The sequence below is a fragment of the Mustelus asterias genome, chromosome 7, assembly GCF_964213995.1.
Source record: "Mustelus asterias chromosome 7, sMusAst1.hap1.1, whole genome shotgun sequence".
NCBI lineage: Eukaryota > Metazoa > Chordata > Chondrichthyes > Carcharhiniformes > Triakidae > Mustelus > Mustelus asterias.
In genome coordinates this window covers 94,726,183-94,749,742 of record NC_135807.1, presented here as the reverse complement: position 1 = coordinate 94,749,742, position 23,560 = coordinate 94,726,183, and the positions used below count along the sequence as shown (strand labels likewise).

General features: G+C 42.0%; 1 protein-coding gene across 4 annotated transcripts in view; it reads left to right on the top strand.

Moving 5' to 3' along the window:
• Positions 1-221: 221 nt before the first annotated feature.
• The window catches only part of samd12 (sterile alpha motif domain containing 12), a 130,146-nt gene continuing 106,807 nt past the window's right edge, over positions 222-23,560 (top strand). For 2 of the 4 annotated variants that reach the window (XM_078216493.1, XM_078216491.1), the window contains exon 1: positions 222-372. In XM_078216493.1, coding sequence (XP_078072619.1) covers positions 360-372 — 13 coding nt within the window. In that variant the 5' untranslated portion in view covers positions 222-359. Of the gene's footprint in view, positions 373-16,691; positions 16,719-23,560 lie in introns of those variants that run through there. The other 2 variants (XM_078216492.1, XM_078216490.1) reach the window with 1 other exon arrangement.

The following is a 23,560-nucleotide window of genomic DNA, read 5'->3' as shown; positions in this document are numbered from 1 at the left end:
CATCTCCATATGTTTGGAGGCGTGGCTGCATCGTTGCCCTTGTGGGGAGGGGAACTTTGTGACTTTTGCATAGCTGGGGTATTTTGGATTGCAGTGAGTGGGGTGCACTGGCTGCTGCTCCACTCCCCCCTCAGTTGCTGGGAATGGGCTGGTGTTGCTGCTGGGAGGGCAGACTACAAGTCCCAGGCTCCAGCAGTACATGCGCACTGCTGCTGTGTGCGGGTCGGCTCGGATCAGATGAGTGAGGGGCGGCTGGAGAGAGGAGTCGTGTCTCTGGGAGAGTTCCCACCTCACAGCCACAAGACATGAGTGGAGGGACACTCAATGGATAGCGCTCGGATTGAAGAGTCGCTGATATCATGGCTGTGGAAGGTAAGGTTTGTGTGTGGTTTTTTTAAAATCACTAAACTGGGTTTATTGACTTCCCTCAGGATCGAACAGGAAAAGGCAACTCCAGCTGATGAGCCTGCTGACAGCAAGCAGCTGGGCTTCGTTCCCATTTCGTGGCACACGTTAGCTGCGTGTTTTGGAGCGGTGTCAGCACCAGCTTTAATGTTTGCCGCCTGGTGAAGGGCAAAGCAAAGCCAGATAGATTTTTCCCAAAGAGCCAGCGCAGCTGTTGGGAAATTTACGGCAATGTTGGTAAACTCTACATTGAGGACGCACAAGTCTAGCCCGGATAGTTCCCTTACGGCAGAGTTACCATTAGCTTTAAAGCTGCAATCACTCCCTCTTTCCCAAGCTTCACTGACAGGTATTTGGCAACTCTCTCTCTGGTGGGGATAGGCGAGGCTGTGCCACAGCATTTCCATCCTGGGTCTTACAGTACTTTGTGATTTTTCACCTTGCTGCCAATGTTTGTAAATACAACGAGGTTTGCCAAGCGTTTTAAAGGAGGTGTTGACTCTTTTTAATGTGGAGTCATCGAGTTTTATAGCACAAAGATGCCATCATGCCTGCCAGAAGCACCTATCCTAATCCCATTTTCCAGCACTTGGTCCGCAGCCTTGTCGTCGGAAGTCATTGTGAGACCCCAGTGGACGTTTCAGTCACTTGTTTATTTGAGTTGGGTGCTGCTTTTGAATTTTTTATCTGTTACAACTGAGTGCAAATCTTCTATTGAAGAAGTGTCATAGCCAGAGAATGAAGGGCCCTAGCATTTTTATATGGAGCAATTTTTCACAACCTACTCTGTCCTTTAAAGTAAAAGGATCATATTCTGTACATGGTGTGATGTCTTGATTCCAATGCAATGCCTTGTAGCTATCCCCCACGTTAGGTATATCTTCTCCCTTCTCCCCTTCCAATAATGAGGTGGATTCTGTATGTGACTTGGGCTAGCTCTTGTTCATTTATGGGAATAGAATTTAAAAGCAGAAAGTTGCAATGAACTTGCACAGATTCTTGGTTAGACCACATTTGGGAGTATTGTGCACAGGAGGCAACCTGGAGGGGAAAAATAGCTAGTAAAAAAAGGTGCGTAGTCAGATGCTCTTTCCTAGGGTAGAAAAATCAAACACTCGGGGATATAGGTTTAAGGTTCATGGGGGAAAAGGAGATGTGGGAGGCAAGCTTTTTACACAGAGGGTGGTGAAGGTCTGGAACGTACTGCCAGGGAGGTGGTCGGAGCAGGTATGATAGGGGCATATAGATGAATACGTGAATAGGATGGGAATAGAAGGATACAGACTCCGTAAGTGCATACAGTTTAAGTTTAGGCACAAATCATCCTCGCGGCAGGCTTGGAGGACAGAAAGGCCTGTTCCTGTGCTGTACTGTTCTTTCATGTTTACTTCCTGAGTTGGGTGACCCTGGATTGCATCCTACTCCCTGCTAATCAAAACTATGTAGCATTAACAATCAATGGAACAACTTTGCAATGCATTCTTGTTCTCTCTCTCTCTCTTCTCCTCTCCCCCCCCCCCCCCCCCCAACCCCCCAACCCTAACTCAGTTACCACTAATGGCTTTGAGTTAGAAGTTTGTGGGTCTCAGATTGTGCTCTGAATCTAAGATATACTCTGGTGTAATACTTGGGAAGCACTGCTGTTATAAGTGCCATCCTGTGGGTAAGTCATTAAATTGTGTATTGAAATGGGTGATAAAGAATAGGGAGTCTATGTCCTGGCTAACATTCCCCTCAGCCTGCCTTGAGATAATAATGGCTAACTGCCCATCTGTCTTATTTTTGTGTTATCTTATTTATTGGTTTATTATGTAAGTCACTCCATTTCACTTGCTTTTATTTTGCATGTTGGTGGTGTGATAATGCAGCACCTAAAGGAATAGAGTTTTAAAAGGTGTCAATGATCCATCTCTTTAAACCACTAAAGTTCTGTGATGCTCCATTAACAGTTTATTATCAAGGATGAGAAAGTGAGATCTATCGACATCTGGATAGTGTGACTTTCAAGGACAATATCACCTCCAGCATTCCTATTGCTGTTCTTGGTGATAAGTTGTCACATGGAAGGGAGGACATTGCTGGAATAACCTTGGTGAGTCATTGCACTGCATCCTGTGGGAAATATACATTGCAGTCACAAGGTACAAGTGGAAAGGTGGATATTGGGTTCAATCCTCAATACACAGTTCGAGTGAATGGCTGTTTTGGGTGGCATTTAGTTTCATGAGTCTTGTCACAACTGGTGAATATTCCATCACGTGCCTGACTTTATCCTTGTCAGTGAAGAGAGACTTTAAGGGATCAGTGGGGTGAGCCAAGAGATTTTTTAATGTAGTCTGGGACCTTTCTGACGTGGTAAGCTGCTTTGTAAGAACAAGTTTTTATTAACCAATGGATTAAAATTTCTTGCAAAGCTGTTGTCTGGTATCTACTTCTACTTGTCTAACAATCCATTCAAATGAGACATGGAAATCTTGCCCTAATCTGTAAAATAGAAAACTAATGTAGTAGATTTTTTTAATTGTTCTGTGATTTTGAATAAGTAAGATTTTAAAAGTTTAGAATCAGTCTTTGGAGATTTTCCTGGTAAGTAGGGAAAAAGATGAAGAAAACCTTCTGGATAGAATCTCTTACGCATATTTAATATCTTGACACCTTTACTGCACTTGGTGTTGTCAAATAGCATAGACTGAAGGTAAAGTTTTTAATGAGGCTGTAGAAATCTATCAGCATTTTAAATCCTCCTTTTCTAAATATACAATGTTTCTGGTTTGTGTTTTTGTTGGTTGTAAGGAACTACATGAAATTTATGGTGAACGGTTTTGCCAAACAGTGACCTCTTAAGAATATATTGAATGACCTGCCATTTTAAGCTGTCTGGAGACAATACACATCTCTTTAACCTGTGTTGAATGCTCCCTCCACCCACATTGTCTGTACATTTAAGACCTGGCTGGCTGTAGAGATTTGCATTCTAATCAGTATTCTGTAATTTGATTTCTGTATCTGTGCACTGTTTGAGAACAGATATCCACTCCATCTGACGAAGGAGCTCTGCTCCGAAAGCTTATGGTATTTGCTACCAAATAAACCTGTTGGACTTTAACCTGGTGTTGTGAGACTTCTTACTGTGCTTACCCCAGTCCAACGCCGGCATCTCCACATCATGACTTTTAAGCCTATAACAGTGAACATGTGTACTATGAAAATTTGTGGCTCTCAAAAGATTGATTGGGAGAGCTTGCCAGTATTAAAATAGAGCCAATAAGCTTGCAAGGCACAAAAATGTGAATTAAAATCGCATTGGGTTTATAGTGGGCATCTGTTAACGTACATTTTCTAGTTCAGTACATTTGGAATGGACTTGTATGTGCTGAGGGGATGTATACCCTTCTTTGCATACGCAAGTGAGCACTTCCATCCAAGATGTATTTTCAAGTTGCTATCTTATTAGTTATAACATTAGGAGTTCGACCTTGGCTTCTTCTGGATCTGTGTCTTAGTGCATGAATCATTCAAAAGGCCAATATACATTTACAGCAAGTAATTAGGAATGCTGGTACAAAGTTGTAATTTATTGTAAGGAGGATTGAATGCAAAGTAGAGAGGTTATACTTCATTTACACAGGGCCGTAGTGAGACTACATCTGGAGTATTGTGCACAGTATCGGTCACCTTTATTAAGGAATGATGTAAGTGCATTGGAAGTAGTTCAGAGAACATTTACCAGACTAATACCTGGGATGGGCAGATTGTTTTATGAGGAAAGGTTGCACAGTCTAGTCTTGTATCCCCTAGAGTTTGGAAGAGCAGGAGGTGACTTGATTGAAGCAAACAACCCTGAGGGGTCTTGATAGGGTAGATGTGGAGAGGATGTTTCCTCTTGTGGGAGAATTTAGAACTGGGGGTCACTGTTTAAAAATAAAGGTGTGGAGATGCCGGCGTTGGACTGGGGTGAACACAGTAAGATTTAACCTAATAATTTAACCTGGTGTTGTTCTTACTGTAAAAAATAAAGGGCCATCCATTAAAACACAGATTAGGAGAATATTTTTCTGAGGGTCAAGAGTTTTTGGAACTCTCTTCCTGAAAAGGTGGTGGAAGCAAAGTCTCTTTAAGGCAGAGGTGGATAGATTCTTGATGAGCAAGGGCGTGATAGGTTATCAAGGATGGGCAGGATACAGATTTGAGGTTGCTATCAGATCAGCAATGATCTTATTAAATGGTAGAGCAGGTTCGAGCATCTGAATGGTGTCCTCCTGCTCCTTGTTTGTATGTGAAAAGTGCCATGCAGTTGCTACTCTCCATGTATTTGCTTTTGTTAAGCCTTCCTGTTGTTGTATGTCTAAAATTTCACAACAGAAATTCAAATAAAGGTTGTTCTGGAATGTAGGCAATATCAAAAATGTGCCCATTTCATCAATCACATGCAAATGATTGGATCTCTAATGTCCAAAGAACGAAAAGCCCAATCTGCTGGCAGATCTGTGTTTGCTCTTGCTGTACTCCATGCTCATGAGAAGTTAGCTCATTACTAGCTGCAAACTGAATTCCAAAGAAGCATAATTTTGTCATGCAAAATGTACTTGAAATTGCACTGGTTAGATTATAGTTTCTACCAAAATCATAAACAGAACCAGCGTAACAGAATTAATGGGTGGCACGGTAGCACACTGGTTAGCACTGCTGCTTCACAGCTCCGGGGACCTGGGTTCGATTCCTGGCTTGGGTCACTGTCTGTGTGGAGTTTGCACATTCGCCTCGTGTCTGCGCGGGTTTCCCCCAGGTGCTCCGGTTTCCTCCCACAGTCCAAAGATGTGCGGGTTAGGTTGATTGGCCATGCTAAAATTGCCCTTGGTGTCCTGAGATGCATAGGTTAGAGAGATTAGTGGGTAAAATATGTAGGGGTATGGGGGTAGGGCCTGGGTGGGATTGTGGTCGGTGCAGACTCGATGGGCCGAATGGCCTCTTTCTGTGCTGTAGGGTTTCTATGATTCTATGATTTGGCTTTTTAAAAAAAAATTATCCCTCCCTTCAGAGTAGTAAACTGGTGTAATTTCGTAGAGTTGAAAATGGGTTTATCACATTTTTAAATATGTGTCCTGTCCTCCACCTCTGGGAACTTGATTTGCAATAAATGTAAGGACCTGTACTCAACAATTTAACAGTGTTGACGGACAACAGAGGAATTTTTTAACCTAAAAGATGGTTAATGGGCCTAATCTTGTCGCATCTCGCAACTTCAACCTGGAGTTGTGGGCAGGACCTGACTTTAGTGAATTGATTGAGACCAGCATAAAAGATCACAGAAAACATCGCGTATGACATTTAAAACTCCCTGATCTTTTTGTGCTGTTTTGGCTGATTGAGCCTGGATTTACCTATACTCCTGTGTAAACAAGTACAACTATTCTGCTCGGTATCAGGTGACATTCTCCGCTTTCCTCTTTCCATGCCATCTAATGCACCAGGTAAATTGATAATTTTCTATGCTTGCAGCTGAGCTGCAATTGTTACAGCATGCAATTGCTTTGTGTTGAATCCTAAGTGCTACCCACCCCCCCCCCCACCCCCCCCCCCCCAAAACCAAAAGAAGATACCACTGTTGTAAAGATACCACTGTTGTCCAGTGGGCTTAAGCAAAATGGTGTAGAAATGTCAGTACTTTTGTGGGGAATTTTGAGTTCCTTTGCAGGTAATTAAGTGACACTTGTCCCTCTAAGGATAATCACTTAAGATAAACCATTTAACAAAGTGTTTCTTCAAGAAATGTAGTTTAACTTTTAAGTTGTCCAATGTCATTTAAATTCCTCATGCAAATAACTTGTGACTTGGAATTTCCATTGCAAAATCTTCTTGCTTTGGAGTTGAGGAAACGATTTATGGCGGAAGTTTGCAAGTAGATAGGAATGAGGAAGGCTTTTGAACACACCTTGCTGATTCATTTTTTTTTTTTAAAGTGACAGGTCCCTGTCATGGCTAATTTTATAAATGAATATTACCTCATCATCAATTCATAAATCTGCTTATGTATTGCTCACTTTCTGTAAAGGCATTTGACATCAGTACGTTTTCTTTCCTCTAGCTTCACCTTGTGCCACTTCTCCTGTTTTGCTTTAAGTTAGTATAGTGTTTGAATTGCCATTTTCTACATTGTCTGTTGCCTTGTTTGTCCTGTCATCGCCCTAGTAACTACCTGTCATTGCTGACCAAGTTCCTCTAGTGTTTCCTGATGACTCAATCCAACACCAGCAATATTTCTGTTATAAGTAGGATTTGATCTATCTCATTGTCCAAATCTGCATGCAGTACCCTGTGAGATTTGATCAGGGCACTGTACAGTTTAATAATGACTTGTGTGACTGCAATTAAGCATTATATTTGCTTTACTGTTTGCAGCTCCATAATAGACATACTGAGTCCTAATTTATTAATCTGCTTCAAACTCTAAATTTGCTGTCAGCTATTTTTTTCTCATTTGTCTGTTATTAGAAGCAGGATCTGAATTTGTAACATTTTGTGATTGCTCATTAATTAGCGACAACAGTATCATTGATTATATAGTTTTGAGGGAATTACGAATGTGAATTTTTCTTGGTTGTAGCGCAGTGAACATTTGGTAATATAGCGCTTCGTTCCTATTCATATTGGGGCATAGTATAACAGCAGCTTTCATTAGAAATCTATAGGTGCTGAGCAGTGATAGGGGAAGATGTTTTGATGATTTGAGAGTTGTTTTAATGTGGAATATGAGAATAGGAATAGGCCATTCAACCCATTGAGCCTGTTCCATCATTCCGTGAGATCATGGCTGATCTGAATCTTTTTGCATCTGCTTTGGTTGAATAAGCACTTGCTAGTAAATGCCCATTGATCCCTGATTTAAAATTATTAATTGAGCTAGCATCCATTTATGTGGGATGGAGTTCTGAAGATGGATCCGGCTCCAAGTTTCAAGTTATGTTCCCTTGCCCTAGACACTCCGACCAATGGGAAATACTTGGACAATCAATTCCTTTCAAATTCCTGATAGCCTGCATTCAACCATCCCTTGATCTCCTATATTCCATGGAATACTAGCCAGGCTTATGCAATTTCTCCTCAATCTAACTCTAGTGACATTTTTGGTGAATATATGCTACGGTCCTTCCAAGGCTAATATGTCCTTTCTAAGATGGGCAGGGAAGTCACCTCCAGAATAGACAATTCCAGTGCTCTGCTGGTTAACTTTCAATCCCCCACATTAACTACATTTCAGCTGATCTCAAACTCTGCTCACCTCCATTGGCACCTGATGCCTCATTTAAAGTTTGTGTTCTGTTATTTCTATACCTTAAACTCTTCTCCATAAACCACTTTGTCTGAGTCACAATGCTTTTCTAAAAGTGCTGTATAAATGTAAATTGTTGGAAGTTAATTTAATGTGAAGAGCAGAGGGCATAATGACATGAGCTGAAGGAGGTTACAGCAGTAAGAAGGGTTATATAAATGAACCTATGATTGAAAATATCTCTCTCTACTTTAAAAAAAAAAATTCCAGCTGCTGTAAGTAAGCCAGGAGATTTCGGTTTGGTTGCAGTTCAACAAAAAGTAGACTTGAGTTCCACAAATGGACTTCAGTTCTATTCTCAATTAACTGCGAAAACATACTTTCGCAATGCACTAATGTGATCAATTTTTTTTGAGGGAAGCAGCATAGCCCCTTCCCATTAGCACCTCAAAATCTGTGTCTCTCCACTCAATGTTTTTTAAAAAATCTTTCATGAGGTGTTTCTTGTCCATCCATAACTGCTCTTGAACTGAATAGCTTGCGAGGCCATTTCAGAAGGCAACTAAGAATCAACGACATTGCTGTGCATCTGGAATCACATGTAGGCCAGACCCAGGTAAGGACAGCAGATTTCTCTTCCTAAAGGCAGCTAGATGGATTTTAATGACAATGGTTTTATAATTACCATTACTGACAGTGGATTTTAATTCCTGATTTTATTAATTAATTTAATTAGCTGCCATGGTGGGATTTGAAACCATGCCCCCAGAGCATTAGTCTGGGCCTTTGGATTTACTAGTCCAGTGACATTACCATTATGCCACTATTTTCAATTTATCCCAAAAACAAAACGAGGATAAAAAGATGTACAACCCTTATTAGGTTCCTCATTATAATTAACCGTGTCCATTAAATTGCTATCTATACACTTGGATATTTTCTTTTGGTGCCAGATTAAGTTTCAAGTTGAACATTTTTTTTCATCTTTAATCACCATGTGAGAAACACTTCTATATAAATAAACTGAACTGTCAGTTGATAGAACTGGATTTTTAAAAATGAAGTTTTGTACAAATTAATAGTAATGTTTGCTTTAATACGGAGATATTCATCTGTAATGCATGCAGTCTAATAAAATTGTAGTTTTCATTTTCATGGATTTGCCTGAGAATTAAGTATATGGTAGGTGATACCTTAACAAGAAGTCATTGGGTAACAATGTAATTTGATTCTGTTGTAAATGAACTGTGTTTGTACCTTCAGTTTTTTCCTCCTTCTTTTATTATTGAGATTTTACATTTTATTATTGTTGCTTGCGTGCTATACTGGCAAAGCATACTGTTCATAGAGTTCATAAGGGAGAGGGTGCAGATTGTAGTGTTACAATCATAGCTAGGGTGTAGAGAAATATCAACTTAATATAAGATAGGTCCATTCAAAAGTCTGATGGCAGCAAGGAAGAAGCTGTTCTTGACTTGGTTGGTACATGATCTCTTTTTTGTATCTTTTTCCCAACGGAAGAAGGTGGAAGAGAGAATGTCCGGGGTGTGTGGGGTCCTTGATTATGCTGGCTGCTTTTCCAAGACAACGGGAAGTGTAGACAGTCAATGAGATTGGTTTGCGTGATGGACTGGGCTTCGTTCACGACCTGGTCATGGCAGAAAGGTGGAGTAGCTTCCATTTAAAGGTTGATAAAGACATGAGTGCAGTGTATCTGAATTCCTGACGACTCCTGTGGAGGATTTACATCTGCAATTTCACCATATGTCGAGTTCTGATATCTGTGTGGAGGTGCTAAGCATAAGTCTAATGATCTGGCTAATTCAAACAAGCATGTCCAAAAACTAGTTTGAAAATTTATTTGGAAAATGTGCATCCAAGATGAACCAAACTTCTCTTCTACTGGCTTGTCAATGACACTGGAAAGGAGGAAACATTTAGGGCCATTTCTAGTTTGTTCTTGATTTACTTTATCTTGATTAACTTTATTTATATTGGTGTTAGTCTCAAAGGCAACACCGTCATCTAAGTAGTGTGCTTGTGTTTGGAGGCACTGAGACCCTTTGGCCTGATTTTAACTCATTCAAACCCCAGTCACTCAGAGTTAAAATTGTGCCCTTTGCATCTGGAAAACCCATTTCTAAATGTAGCTCTCTGCTATCTGTCATTTTTGGTCGCAGGTGCACAAAGTACTCTCCTATCCATTCAGGCCAGGAATACAGTCGTTATGTTGTGAGGGATGAATGGGCTTGTTTTACATTTTATTTGAAGAATTGTCATCCATATTCCTGAATCTTCTCTGCAGTATAGATGGAGTGAATTAGGGAGACAGTATCCATGTTACACTGTAGAACTCCTTCCTTTGGAAGTGATTATGCAATGTGTATAAAATTCTATTACTTTAGTGAATAGCTTGGAAACTCTTCTAAACTTAGAAGAATGCATGGTCTAGTAAGAACAGTCCTTTGTTTTTTCTTGCTTCTCCCTCTTTCTGTTTCCCTCACTTCCCCCATTTCTCAGACTATATACCTCTACGTTTAAGTTCAAGAACTTGGTTAAGTGCTACTGGAGCTTCTGTCCATCCATTTGAATGTCTGCGTAGAAATTAAAACCAAGCAACTGTTTTTTGTAAAGGAATGTAAATGTATATCTCAAAATACAGAATATGAATGCATTCTTTAAATATGGCAGTGATAGCAAGAATGGATACAATCTACCATTAATTTGAAGGCCACACTAAATGAAATGGTTTGTAGAGACCTAAAATCTTATGTCCCTGCAATTATCAGTGGCAGTTGTAAAGAAGTTATGTATTCACTTAAAATCCTGTTTTTTATTTTACGAAAGATAATTTTGTGGCAATTGGTATCCTTCCTTTTGAAGAGGGAGAATGATTGTGCTGTCTTCATTTGCAATTAAAATTATTCACGTGGGTTCCAGAGAGAGAGAGAGGTGTGAAAACAACAGGTAAATAAGTCAGATCTAAGTATTCATATACTTTTCAGATCAAAGTTGTGTGTTGAAGCTACAATTTAATTAAGTATCTAGCAATGTTCCCTGTTGCCATAGAGGTAAATGGCTCAGGGTGGAAATGGATTGGGTATTTTAAATTGGGTATTTTGAACTGAGATTTTTGGAATTGAACCATTCTTGGAAGCAGTTGAGGAGTTAGTTGGATCCTGGAAGCAGCATTGAGAAGGTGTAAAGTAGCTGCAGACCAGAAGCAAAGGGCTATTAGAAATTGAGGATATTTCTGAATTAGTCAATAAGTAAGAATGCATTATGGCATTGCTTGATCTGGGTATCCACAACTGTGAAGCTTAAGGAGGTAAAGGGTCATGGAAGGATCCCAGTAAATCTTCAACTTCAGGTTAGCAAGAGCTCTGAGCAGAAACAAAGTGAATTCCAGAGAGCTGTAGCATACCATGGTTTGTTTCCTGGAGAAGTGAAGGAACCCCCAAGATTCTGTATGTTATAGGGGAATGCTTATGTGAAGATGAAAATAAAATAGGGAGTAACCTGTTGAGAATTTCAGCTGAAATAATGTGCTTGCAGAATAGTGTTAAGTTAGCAGTAATTGCTTTACTTAATTATTGTGGAACAAAGGTTTCTTTGATTAAACATGAAATATTGATGCATTGTCTTTTCAGGTAAAATTGGGAACTCTAATTTCTTTTAAATGTCTCCCTTGAGATCATAATGTAAGGCAGTAATTTGATTTGAAGCTTCAAAATTAACAGTATGAAAGCTGTACTTCTCTCCAATGATCACACAGCCGCTTGCTGCTGTTTCTCATCCTTGGTTCCGAACCTGGTAACCGTGCCCGACAAATGTTTGTTGAAACAATTTGTATACATGACGCTGCGGAGACTTTTCTTCCTCCAGGTTTTGCCTTCATGTCCCTTGCCTGTGCCGTTTACACTCGGATATTTTCAGGCAGGGGAAAAAGTCTGAGAGAGTTTCAACTGTGACCTGCTAAATGAAGCAGTAGTACAGAATTAGGGACTGAGGGAGTGTTAATAGTGGCAAAGGTAGAATAGCAGAAGGTGTTAAATGGAAAACAGAGACCAGTGCTCAGTGGGAGAAAAACTGAACAACAAGGGACAGTGGCCATGTCAGCGAGGGGTGAGGTTTAGTCGGGACAAGACAGGGGAACCAAATAACAAGACAAAAAGGGGGAATCAAGATGGAAGGGAAAGGTCACAGTCTAAAGATATTGAACTCCGCATTGAGTCCAGGAGGCTGTAACGTGCCTAATCAGAAAATGAGGTGCTGTTCGTTGAGTTTGTGTTAGGCTTCATGGAGCATTGTAACAGACAACGGATGGGTATAGCTGCATGAGAGCAAGATGCGGAGTTGAAATGGCAAGCTATAGGAAGCCTGGAGAAATGCTAGCGCAAGGAGAGAAGCTGTTATGCAAAGTGGTCACCCAGTTTGCGTTTAGTCTCCCCAGTATAGAGGAGACTGCATTGGGAGCAGCAAATACAGTAAACCAAATTGGAGGAGGTGCAAGTGAAACGCTGCTTAACCTGAAAGGAACATTTGGGCCCTTGGACAGTGAGGAGGGAGGGGATAAAGGGGCAGTTGTTGCACCTTCTGCAATTGCATAGAAAGGTGCCGTAGGAAGGGGATTAAGGGGTGATTTTGGAGTGGGGTGGAGGTTGCAATGGAGGAGTGGACCAGGGTATCACGGAGGGAGTGGTTTCTGCAGATGGGGCAGGAGGTGTGAGTGGAAGATGTTTAATGGTGGCATCATTCCGAATGGAGTTGGCAGAAATGGCAGATGATGGTCTTTTTGAATGTGGAGATTGGTGGGATGAAAAGTGAGATTAAGAAGGACCCTGCCATGATTCTGGAAGGGAACTGATGAGGGCAGAACTGCAGGAGATGGGTTGGGCCTGGTTGATGCCCTGTCACCCACAGTGGGGGGGAAAGCTTGGCTGAGGTAAAAGGCAGATATGTCACAAGTGCTGTTTTCAAAGGTAGCATCATCAAACAGATGTGGCAAAGAAGAGAAACTGGGAGAATGGTATGGAGTACTTTCAGGGAGCAGGGTGTGAGGAGCTGTAGTTGAGGCAGCTGTGTGAGTTGGTGGGTTTGTAATAAATATTGGTGGTCAGTTTATTGCCAGAGATAGAGGTCAAGGAAGGGAAGCGTCAGAAAAAGACCATGTGGCCATTATCCCTTCACTTTTTTGCTCCCACTGAGCTCTGACCTTTGTTCCCCTGGTGCCACATTCTGCTATCCTACCGTTGCCACTATGAACACTCTCTTTAGTCCCAATGGCATCATTAACAGCCCTTTGTCTTACGTATATGACATCAACCTCTCCTTAGCTCTGACCTATCATGACTTTCCATTCTGTCTCGCCTGCCCTCTCTCCAAGTATATAATACATCACATTTCTATCCCCCCTCAGTTCTGTAGAAAGGTCATATGGACTCGAAACATTAACTCTGTTTCTCTCTCCACAGATGCTGCTAGACGTGCTAGGTTTATCCAGCATGTGCTGCTTTTATTTTAGATTTCCAGCATCTGCAGTATTGTGCTTTTATTCTAGGTCCTGATGACCTGCGTCCTGAGTTTTAAAAGGTAGCTGCAGAGATATTGAATGCATTAGTTCTGAGCTTCCAGAATTCTTTATTCTAGGATAGTTCAAGGATTAGAAGGTAAGTAGCAGACATAACCCCAATATTTCAGAAAGGAAGAAAGAGAAAATGAGAAGCAATAGGATGGTTAGCCTAACATCAGTAGTATGAACAATGCTAGAATTTATTATTAAGGACATGGCAACAGGGCACTTAGAAAATCATAAGTAATTAAGCAGAAACAACATAGAGTTATGGAAAGAAAATTGTGTTTGGCAAATGTTTTTTTTTAAGATATAAGTTGGATAGATGAGGGGAGCAGTGGATATTGTGTATTTGGATTTTCAAAAAGTTTTTGACGCAGTTCTTTCATTACCTCCAACCCCATGAGTTCTAATTTGTGTACGAGTATGGATTGAGGATTGGTTAATGGATGGAAAACTGAGAAATAAGAATAAATTGGACACTTTTGTATTGGCAGGCTGTAACAAGTGGGGTGTACCACAAGGATCAGTATTTGGACCTCTGGTATTTACAATGCATCTTAGATGTGGGGACAGAGTGTAACATATCTAATTTTGCCGATATGAAATTAGGTAGAAAATTAAGCAGTGAGGACACAAGATGCAGACAGATAAAGACAGGTTGGGTGAGTGGGCAAGATGAGTGGCAGATGGAATACAATGTGAAGTTATTCACTTGGTTGGAAAAATAAAGTAGGTTGTTTTTTAATGGTGAGTGATTGCCAATGAGGGTCCTTGCATACGAATCGCAAAGTTAGCATGAAGGTGCAGAAAAAATTAGGAAAGTATAGCTTTTGGTACAAAGGAATTGGAATATAAAAGTGAAGTCTTGATAACAATTGTACAAGGCATTAGTGAGGCTACGTCTGGAGTACTTTCTACAATTTTGGTCCCCTTAACAGTAAGGACTTGTCCTTGAGGGAGTATAACAAAGGTTCATTAGGCTGGTTCCTGGGGTAGTTTGTTCTGAGGCCTATAGACTAGGTCTGCATATTCATTTTGAATTGAGAAGAATGAAAGGTGATCAGATTGAAACATGTTAAGTTCTTAAGGGGCTTGATTGGGTAGAGGCTGTGCAATTGTTTCCCCTGGCTGAGGAATCTAACTTATGGGACATGGTCTCAGAATAAGAGGTCAGTCATTTAGATTTGAGTTGAGTTTCTTCACCCAAAGGGTTGTGAATTATTGGAATGCTCCATTCCAGAGAGCTGCAGATATTCTATCCTTGTGTATTCAAGGCTGAGATCAGTTACATCTTTCAGTATTAAGGTTAATGCAGGAAGGTGGAGTTGATGTAGAAGATCAGTCGTGACCTGTTGAATGGTGGACCAGGCTCGAAGAGCAAAATTACCTATTCCAGCTCTAAGTTTTAGAGATGGCCACTAATCCGATTGCAATATCTACTGTCACATGCAGCAAGGAAACTCAGTTGCATTGAGACAAATCCTCTTGCAAAGCCCTGAAAGAAAACTTTGCTCAGTCCTGCTTCTTGTGGCTCCATTAGAATCTTTAGGTTCTTTGAAATGTCTCTGGACCTTGTTCACCCTTTTATGATCCCTTGCAACTCCATTACTCCTAGTTGTTCCAATTCCTTCATTCCCCTGAGCTTTGGCCAGGTGATTAATACACAACATTAAGTTGTTCATCTGTTTTCTGAATTGCTGATCGAGTACCATTTATAAATTGCTACTGTATTGTACTGTGGAAGTTACTAGTGCAGCTGGTAAGTATACATTAGCAACGTAACTGATTCATCTTTTCAATTATGCCATGTAACATTGCATCGTTGAGCTGGAAAGTGGAAGGGGCTCGGAGAGTGAGCGAAATGCTTGTGATTGCAAGATTTCTGAACACCTTGCAATGGCTCGTCTCCAGTGCTCCACCTGCTGGCGTATGTCCACTCAGCTGGAATATTCTGTGTTCCTCTAGACAGGGTCGTGACTTTGGACAAACCCACGGGCTGGGAATTCAAGGGCTTAAAGAGGTCTTGCATATTTTTGAATGTGGTTATTCTGGTTCCTTTTTAATCTAATCATTTTCATGGCTTGATTTGTTGAGAGTGGAATAATCAAGCTGGCGTGTGGAGATTTGGAGTTTATTTATCATAGGCTCAAGTTTCAAAGCTCCATTTGCAATGATGGCTAAAGGTGGATGTAATTCCTAGGCAAAGTGCATTTCTTGAGTTCAGGAGCTGGCGAGACTTTAGAATTGATCATTGATGTTAACTCTCCCAAGGGGTGGTGGTGGGGAGAAATCAAAAATTGTAGAATGTGTCCCCACAATGCATGCTGCTATTTTTATTGACAAAGTGTAGCATGGCGTGTGTGCGTGTTCTGACTTGGTGGGAGTTGGTGTTAGGGTGAATGCTTCATTCAGCATCGTATTTAATTAGACTCCTGCAATGATGTTGGGAGCATGATACAAATTTAACAGCTCACAACCAGATTTCTCGGCGGGTGGGTGATGGAGGGGGCGGGGGGAGGATGAGAGCTGCAATCTTAAGCAGATAGGTGTATTTTATAGTGCTTCATGTGGGTGGGAAGAAGTACACAATCCATCAAGTTGGGCATTGGCCACCCTTCTGCCCATTACAGCTTATCCTCATCGTTGTAATCAGAGATCCTTTTATCATCTACCTCTACCCCCCTCCCCCAGGTGTTATTGGGCTCTTTCATCTTTGATCTATTGGATTCTCAGCTATGGCTTTTTCTTACTGGTTTCCTGGTTGACAAGCAGATAACCCAGGAATCCTGTTAGAATGAGGTCCTGTTGAAATCTGGATTTCCCCCCCTACCTTCCCTGAAATGGCAGGGCCTGTAAATAGACCGAATAGAGTGGTGTTTTAGGGTTAACCCTAATTTTGTTTCTGCAGCAGCGTAATAGCTTACGAGCAGAGGGCATGAAGACCAAATTATTCATTTAAGCCTAGGAGAGAGAATGGAGGTAGCCACAGGGAAATTGTTCTCTGACCCCTAAAAAGAAGAACAAGCTCTGGAAATCTGCAGCAATTACTAATAAGTGGAACCAGCCCAAAATGCAGTTTCTATGTTAGGTATATCCTTTAATCAAGAACATGTCCTGCTCCCATTTTGAAGGACTTGACTGAATCCGTTATTTAGGACTAAATAATAACTGCCATTATTTAGGCAGAACTAAGAGGTTTCCCCTTAGTTCTGCCATCCCTATCTAACTCAAGGAGCTTATCCACCAGAAGTAATCCATTGCCTTTGTTTTAACACCTGGATCATATCGCTTCAAAGTCTATGCTTCCCATTTTTCTAGAAAAGAAAACAAGCTCCAGTTTTTGAACCCAAGATTCCTGGGATAAAGAAACATTTTAGTTGTCTCCTCCAGGGCTTCTATCATTCCTATGCAAAGAAACAAATACTGGACACCATATTCTGGATTCACTTATGCTGAAGCCATGGGCAGGTAAATCTTGTTTTTAATTCATTCTTGAGATGTGAGCAAGGCCAGCATTTGTTGCCCATCCTTAATTGTCCTTGAAGATGGTGAGCTGCTTTCTTGAACTGCTATAGTCCATGTGTTGTAGATACTCCCATGGTGCTGGAGTTCCAGAATTTTGACCCAGTAACATTAAGGAATGGGATACAGTTTCAAGTCAGGATGGTGTGTAGCTTGTTGGGGAACTACTAAACAATGATGTTCCCATGCATATGCTGCCCTTGTATTTCTTGGTGGCTGAGGTAGGAGTGCAGTCAAAGGAGCCTTGGTGAGTTGCTGCAATGCATCTTGTAGATGATGTACACTACTGTCACTGTGCATTGGTGGTGGAGAGAGCAAATATTGAAGATGGTAGTTGGGGTGTCAGTCAAACAGGCAGCTTTGTTCTGGATGGTGTTGAGCTTCTTGAGTATTGTTGGAGCTGTACTCATCCAGGCAAATGGAGAGTACTCCGTTGTACTCCTGACTTGTGCATTGTAGATCATGGACAGACTTTGGGGAATCAGTTACTCGCCTGAAAATTGCCAGTTTTGATCTCTTGTCAGCAGTGTTTATGGTTGGTCTAGTTGAGTTTTTGAGTCAATGGTGACCCCGGAATGTTGACTGTGGCGGATTCTATGATAGTAATGCCACTTCATATCAATGGGTGCTGGTTGGATTCCCTCTTGAAGGTGGTCATTGCCTGGCACTTTTGTGACCTGAATATCACTTGTCAGCCCAAGTCTGGACATTGTGCAGGAATTTCTGCATTTGAACATGAACTGCTTCAGTATTTGAGGAGTTGTGAAACTGTGCAATCATCAGCGAACATCCCCACTTTTGACCTTCTGATGTGAGGAATTGATGAAACAGCTGAAGATGGTTGATCTTAGGAAACTATCCCGAGGAACTCTTGCAGTGATGTCCTGGGACTGAGATGATTGACCTCCAACAACCACAACCATCATCCTTTTGTGCTAGCTATGACTCCAACTAGTCGAGTTTTTTTTTTCCTGATTCCTATTGACTTCGGTTTTGCGAAGGCTTCTTGATGCCACACTTGTTCAAATGCTGGCTTGATGTTGAGGGTAGTCGCTCCCACAGTTCACCACTTTTTCTCATGTTTTTCATGTTCTCAGGTGGTCTTGGTGGAACTCAGACTGAGAGTCTGAACAAGTTAGTGCTGAGTAAATGCCACTTGATAGCTCTGTTGACAACCCCTTCCGTCACTTGGTGGTGATTGAGGGTAGACTGATGAGATGGCAACTGGCCAAGTTAAATTTGTCCTCTTTTTTTTCTTGGACAGGATATACCTAGGTAATTTTCCACATGTCCTGTAGCTGTAGTTGGAAAAACATTTTAGGAGCAGTGTGGTGAATTCTGGAGCACACATCTTCAGTAAGATGTCAAAATATGATCAGGGCCCATATTCTTTGCTGTATGCAGTGCCTACAGCCATTTATTGATACCATGTGGAGTGAGCAGAGATGACTGGCAACTGGCATCTGTGGTAATGGGGACATCAGGAGCAGACAGTGCTGCATCACCTGACTGCAAATTTTACAACCTTCTATTTTGCACTGATGTGCTGAGTGCCCCCATCAATGAGGATGGGGTACTTGTGGAGCCTCCTCCTTAGTTTAATTGTTCACCACCAATCATGTTGTTTCTGCTGTTCAACATGAAAGTAATCCTGTGTTGTAGCGTCCCGAGGTTGACATATATTTTGAGGTGCTGCTCTTGGCATGCCCTCCTGCATTCTTCATTGAACCAGGGTTGATCCATAGGCTTGATGATGATGGTAGAGTGGGAGATATGCTGGCCATGAGGTTATAGATTGTGGTTGAATAAATTCTGCTGCTGGACAACATTGCCTCCGTGATGTCCAGTTTTGAGTTGTCTGATCTGTTGGGAATCGGTCCATCTTGAGGATATTCTCAATGTGAAGATGGGCCTTCACCTTTACAAGGTCTGTGCGGTGGTCACTCACATCAATGTTATTATGGACACATGCATCTACTACAGGTAGATTAGTGAGGACCACGTCAGTAAGTTTTTCCCTCTTATTTGTTCCCTCACCACATGTGCTTCAGGACACAACCAGCTTGGTCACATGTGCTACTGAGCCACTCCTGGTGATGAACATAGAATTATATGCTCTTGCCACCCTTGATGCTTCTTCCAATTGGACGAATATTGATCCGCTAAAGGAAGCGCGGGGTGCAGTAGGTGTAGACAAGGAAATGTCCTGTTTGTTTCCCCTGATGCCAAGAGACTTCTGGAATCAATGTTGAGGACTTTCTGGCCACCACCTTCCTGACTCTATACCACTGTCCTGGGGGATCTATCCTTTAGATGGTGTTTGGGACATTGGCTGGAAGGAATGATTCTATGAGACTGTTGCTTCACTGGTCAGTGGGACAGTTTCCCCCAATTTTGCCACAAGCCCTCTGTTAGTAAACAAGACTGCCATTGTTATTTCCAGTGCCTCGAATGATGCTGGGTGGTCTGTGGTTTGCTGCAACTGATCAGCTTGATAGGCCATTGGAGACACAGTTAGGAGCCAACAATATTGCTGTTGGTCAGAGTCAGATGTAGGCCAGACCAGGTAAGGATGGCAGATATCCTTCCCTAAGGAACATTAATGAACCAGATGGGGTTTTACAACAATCATCAATAGTTTAATAGTCACTATTTTTACCAGATTTACGAATTCAATTCTCATATTCCACTAGGTACAGTTGTGGGATTTGGACCAATGATCCCATTATCCTGGGCCTCTGGATTGCTAATCCAGTGACATTACTACTGCCTCCCTTGTACTAGGTAAATGCCTTAATCACATGCCCTCTGACCCTACTCTCCAATGGTCAAACAGCTTCCAGGAGATCAAAGTGACCAACTGAGATACATTTCAAGCAAACCCACCCAAACCATCAACAATTTAACTACCTTCTACATATAGCTTCCCTCCGTTGGATCCAGCTGCAAGGCCTGTTTTCTCTATTCAGAGGAAACAACCCCAAATCTCTGCAAGCTGTTTACATGTGACAACGTGAATTACAGCTCCTCATTTTTGTTGTGAACTGGCTCCAGCCACTCTATCTGTCTTCATAGCCTTAGTTGGCAACAGTTCTTAGTTGATATCTAACAAGTCAATTTTGTTAACTCCTCTACCCTCTATCCTCCTCTATCACCACGACCAACTTGGCATTGTCTTGTGAAAAAGGATGTCTAATTTAATACCTCGGCTCTATACGTGCTGTATGCAGCTTCAATTTCAGGTTCATGGCAGCATATTGTCATTCTGTTTGTCTGACTTTACATAATTTATTAACTGGATTTTTTAAACATTGGCTTGATGGCTGTCCAACATCTGAAGGCAGCAGAGAGAAATAAAAATTTAGAAATATGGAAGAGTATTGCTGAAAAGAGACATATTGAAGGTTTTCATCTTGCAATCATCAGGACAATTGCAAGGATACCAGTATCGTGGGGAAAACAACAGTTTATACTATGAGAAGAGAGTCCTGATTGGTTGACAAGTGGACCCTGGTAGAGGTATTGCCATGGAGAATGCACCAGCTGATAGTGAGTGACTGATAACTGCCAAGCATTGTCCAAAATTTAAATCGAGCAACTTGACCCTAATTGGTCAAGGCATTCTTCTGGGGAATGAGTCAGTGAATGATTGTCATTATTTTGTTCAGTTGTAATAGGTGCAATGTTCTGGCTGCAAAGAACAGGCCTTGTGTAATGTATGTAATTTCCAGTACATGCAATTGCACCACACCGAGAGTCCAACTGACTTTCTTAAATTGATGTGGAATTGCCAGCAATGGACTGGGATGGGCACAGTTAGAAGTCTCACAACACCAGGTTAAAGTCCAACAGGTTTATTTGGTAGCAAATACCATAAGCTTTCGGAGCACTGCTCCTTCGTCAGATGGAGTGGAAATGTGCTCTCAAACAGTGCAAACAGACAAAATCAAGTTGCAGAATACTGATTAGAAAGCGAATCCCACAGCCAGCCAGGTCTTAAATGTACAGACAATGTGGGTGGAGGGAACATTAAGCACAGGTTAAAGAGATGTGTATTGTCTCCAGACAGAACAGCTAGTGAGATTCTGCAAGCCCAGGAGGCAAGCTGTGGGGGTTACTGATAATGTGACATAAATCCAACATCCCGGTTTAGGCCGTCCTCATGTGTGCGGAACTTGGCTATCAGTTTCAGAAACTGATAGCCAAGTTCTGCACACATGAGGACGGCCTAAACCAGGATGTTGGATTTATGTCACACTATCAGTAACCCCCCCCCACAGCTTGCCTCCTGGGCTTGCAGAATGTCACTTGCTGTTCTGTCTGGAGACAATACACATCTCTTTAACTTGTGTTTAATGTTCCCTTCACCCACATTGTCTGTAGCTTTAAGACCTGGCTGGCTGTAGGATTCGCATTCTAATCAGTATTCTGCAACTTGATTTTGTCTGTTTGCACTGTTTGAGAGCACATTTCCACTCCATCTGATGAAGGAGCAGTCCTCCGAAAGCTAATGGTATTTGCTACCAAATAAACCTATTGGACTTTAACCTGGTGTTGTGAGACTTCTTACTGTGTTCACCCCAGTCCAACGCCGGCATCTCCACATCAGTGGAATCTTAGTCAGTGCATCAGTTTTTTGCCAGATCAAATAATGCAATACCTAGATTCAAGGTTGATCTGCTATAATCAGGAGCACTGTTGATCAGCCAAGCTGGCTTACAAATGGCATGTGGGAGAATCGGTTGGGTTTTTCTCACTGTGCCCAAGATAGTACTCTAGCTGAACAAGTGGGGAAGAATTTTAAGATGGCAAGTGGTCAGATAAGTTCTGGGAGCTCAGAAAAGATAAATCCCGGGATGGAAGGGTAGGGGGCACTCGAGTTCAAGATTTTGGAGGGGGGCAATTATGGTGTCAGAGGGTAGACTGGGGGGAGGGAAGAATTCGTGGAATTCCAATGTCCCAGGGAGTGGAGCACCGCAACTCGCGTGGGGAGGCAGACCTTCAGAGCGAGGCACCTCCCCTCTGCCTGAGATGGGGGAAATGTGTAAATGTTGCTTTCCCACCCTTCCCGCTCCCACCAGCCAAACAAACTGAGGCCAGAGGAATGAGTCCCCTAAATGGCCACTTATGGGCCTTAATAGGTGAATGGATGGGTTTACTGCCTGAGGCCCTGCCCGCCCAGATGTAAAATTGCGTCTGGGTTTGGGCAGGCGTGTTCCTGGGGGGAAATCCCATCAATTCAATTTTACAGCACATGTGAAAGAATTAGCCACAGCAGATAAAGAACTGGAAGCTGGGATAGATTCAGGAAATGTTCATATTATTAAAAGTTCATTTTTGTGGAATATGTTTTCTTCAAAACTACCTTTTTTTTTCGTTCTGATAAAACTTCCCCATCCCTGTTCTCAACCGGGTGGAATTTTATGGCCCCTCCCACTAGTGGGATTTTCCGGTCCTGCCAAAGTTAATGGACTTTTGAACAGCTTGCTGTATTTTACAGGTCTGCCCCCACCACAATGGCCGATACAATTCAGCCCTCCGCTTCCAACAGCTGACCACCCCCTGCAAAAATCTCAACACCTTGGACAAACTCTTAAGGATCTGCTTAATTACACATTTGCGGGAGACTGCATTTTCCCACTCTCCTCCTAACAATTGGCTAGGTCTCGGATGGAGGCGGAGGTGTGAATTCAGCACCATTATTTTTAGTCTCAATCCCAGCCAAGAAAATCCGCTTCCAGTAATACAGCTGCACAGAGTAAACCTTGTGCTGCCTTCTTGCTATTTTGCAGTCATGGAATTTAAATAACTTCAATAAGTTGCTGATTAGAGGCCAGTAGAATCTTCTCGTTGGTTAAATTTTCATTCTCTAAAAAGCAATATAATCGTAGAAATACAGAATATTACTTTGCTTTGTTACTAAACAGTCAACTGACTGTTGTATCAATTGTAATATAAGGTCTGCTTTTGTGGCGTTAAGACGGAAGTGGTGAATGGCATGATAACTAGTCTTCCTGTGAATATATGATTTGTTTCATTTTTATTGAGATCCAGGTGAGTAGCTTATTGAAGTCTTGAGATGTAAGCAAAGTTTTCTTGGTGTAGCAACAAATAAATGCCTCTTCCTCAATGTGATCTATGATTTGAATAATCCCTATTTGGCAACAGCGCAAGGTTCTCAAGAATTTCATGCATCATTTCAGTGGTTCATTCATTCGTGGGGCATGGCAGTCACTGGCAGACCAGCACTCATTGCCCATTTCTAATTGCCCTTGAAGGTGGTAGTGAGCCACTGCCTTGAATCGCTGCAGTCCATGTGCTGTGGATTAGCCCCCACAGCTGTTAGGGAGGGAATTCCAGGATTTTGACCCAGCGACTGCGAAGGAACGGCAATATATTTCCAAGTCAGGACAGTAAGTCCTGGAGGGGAAGTTGCAGATGGTGGTATTCCCATGTATCTACTGCCTTCTAGATGGAAGTGGTCGTGGATTTGGAAGGTGCTGTCTAAGGATCTTTGAATTGCTGCAGTGCATCTTGATAGTACATACCGCTGGCTACTAAGCGTTGGTGGTGGAGGGAGTGGATGTTTGTAGGTGTGGTGCCAATCAAGTGGGCTGCTTTGTCCTGGATGGTGTCAAGCTTCTTGGAGCTGCACCCATCCAGGTTAAGTGGGGAGTATTCCATCACACTCCTGACTTGTGCCTTGTAGATGGTGGATAGGCTTTGTGGAGTCAGGAGGTGAGTTACTTGCCATAATCCTAGCTTCTGGCCTGCTCTTGTAGCCACTG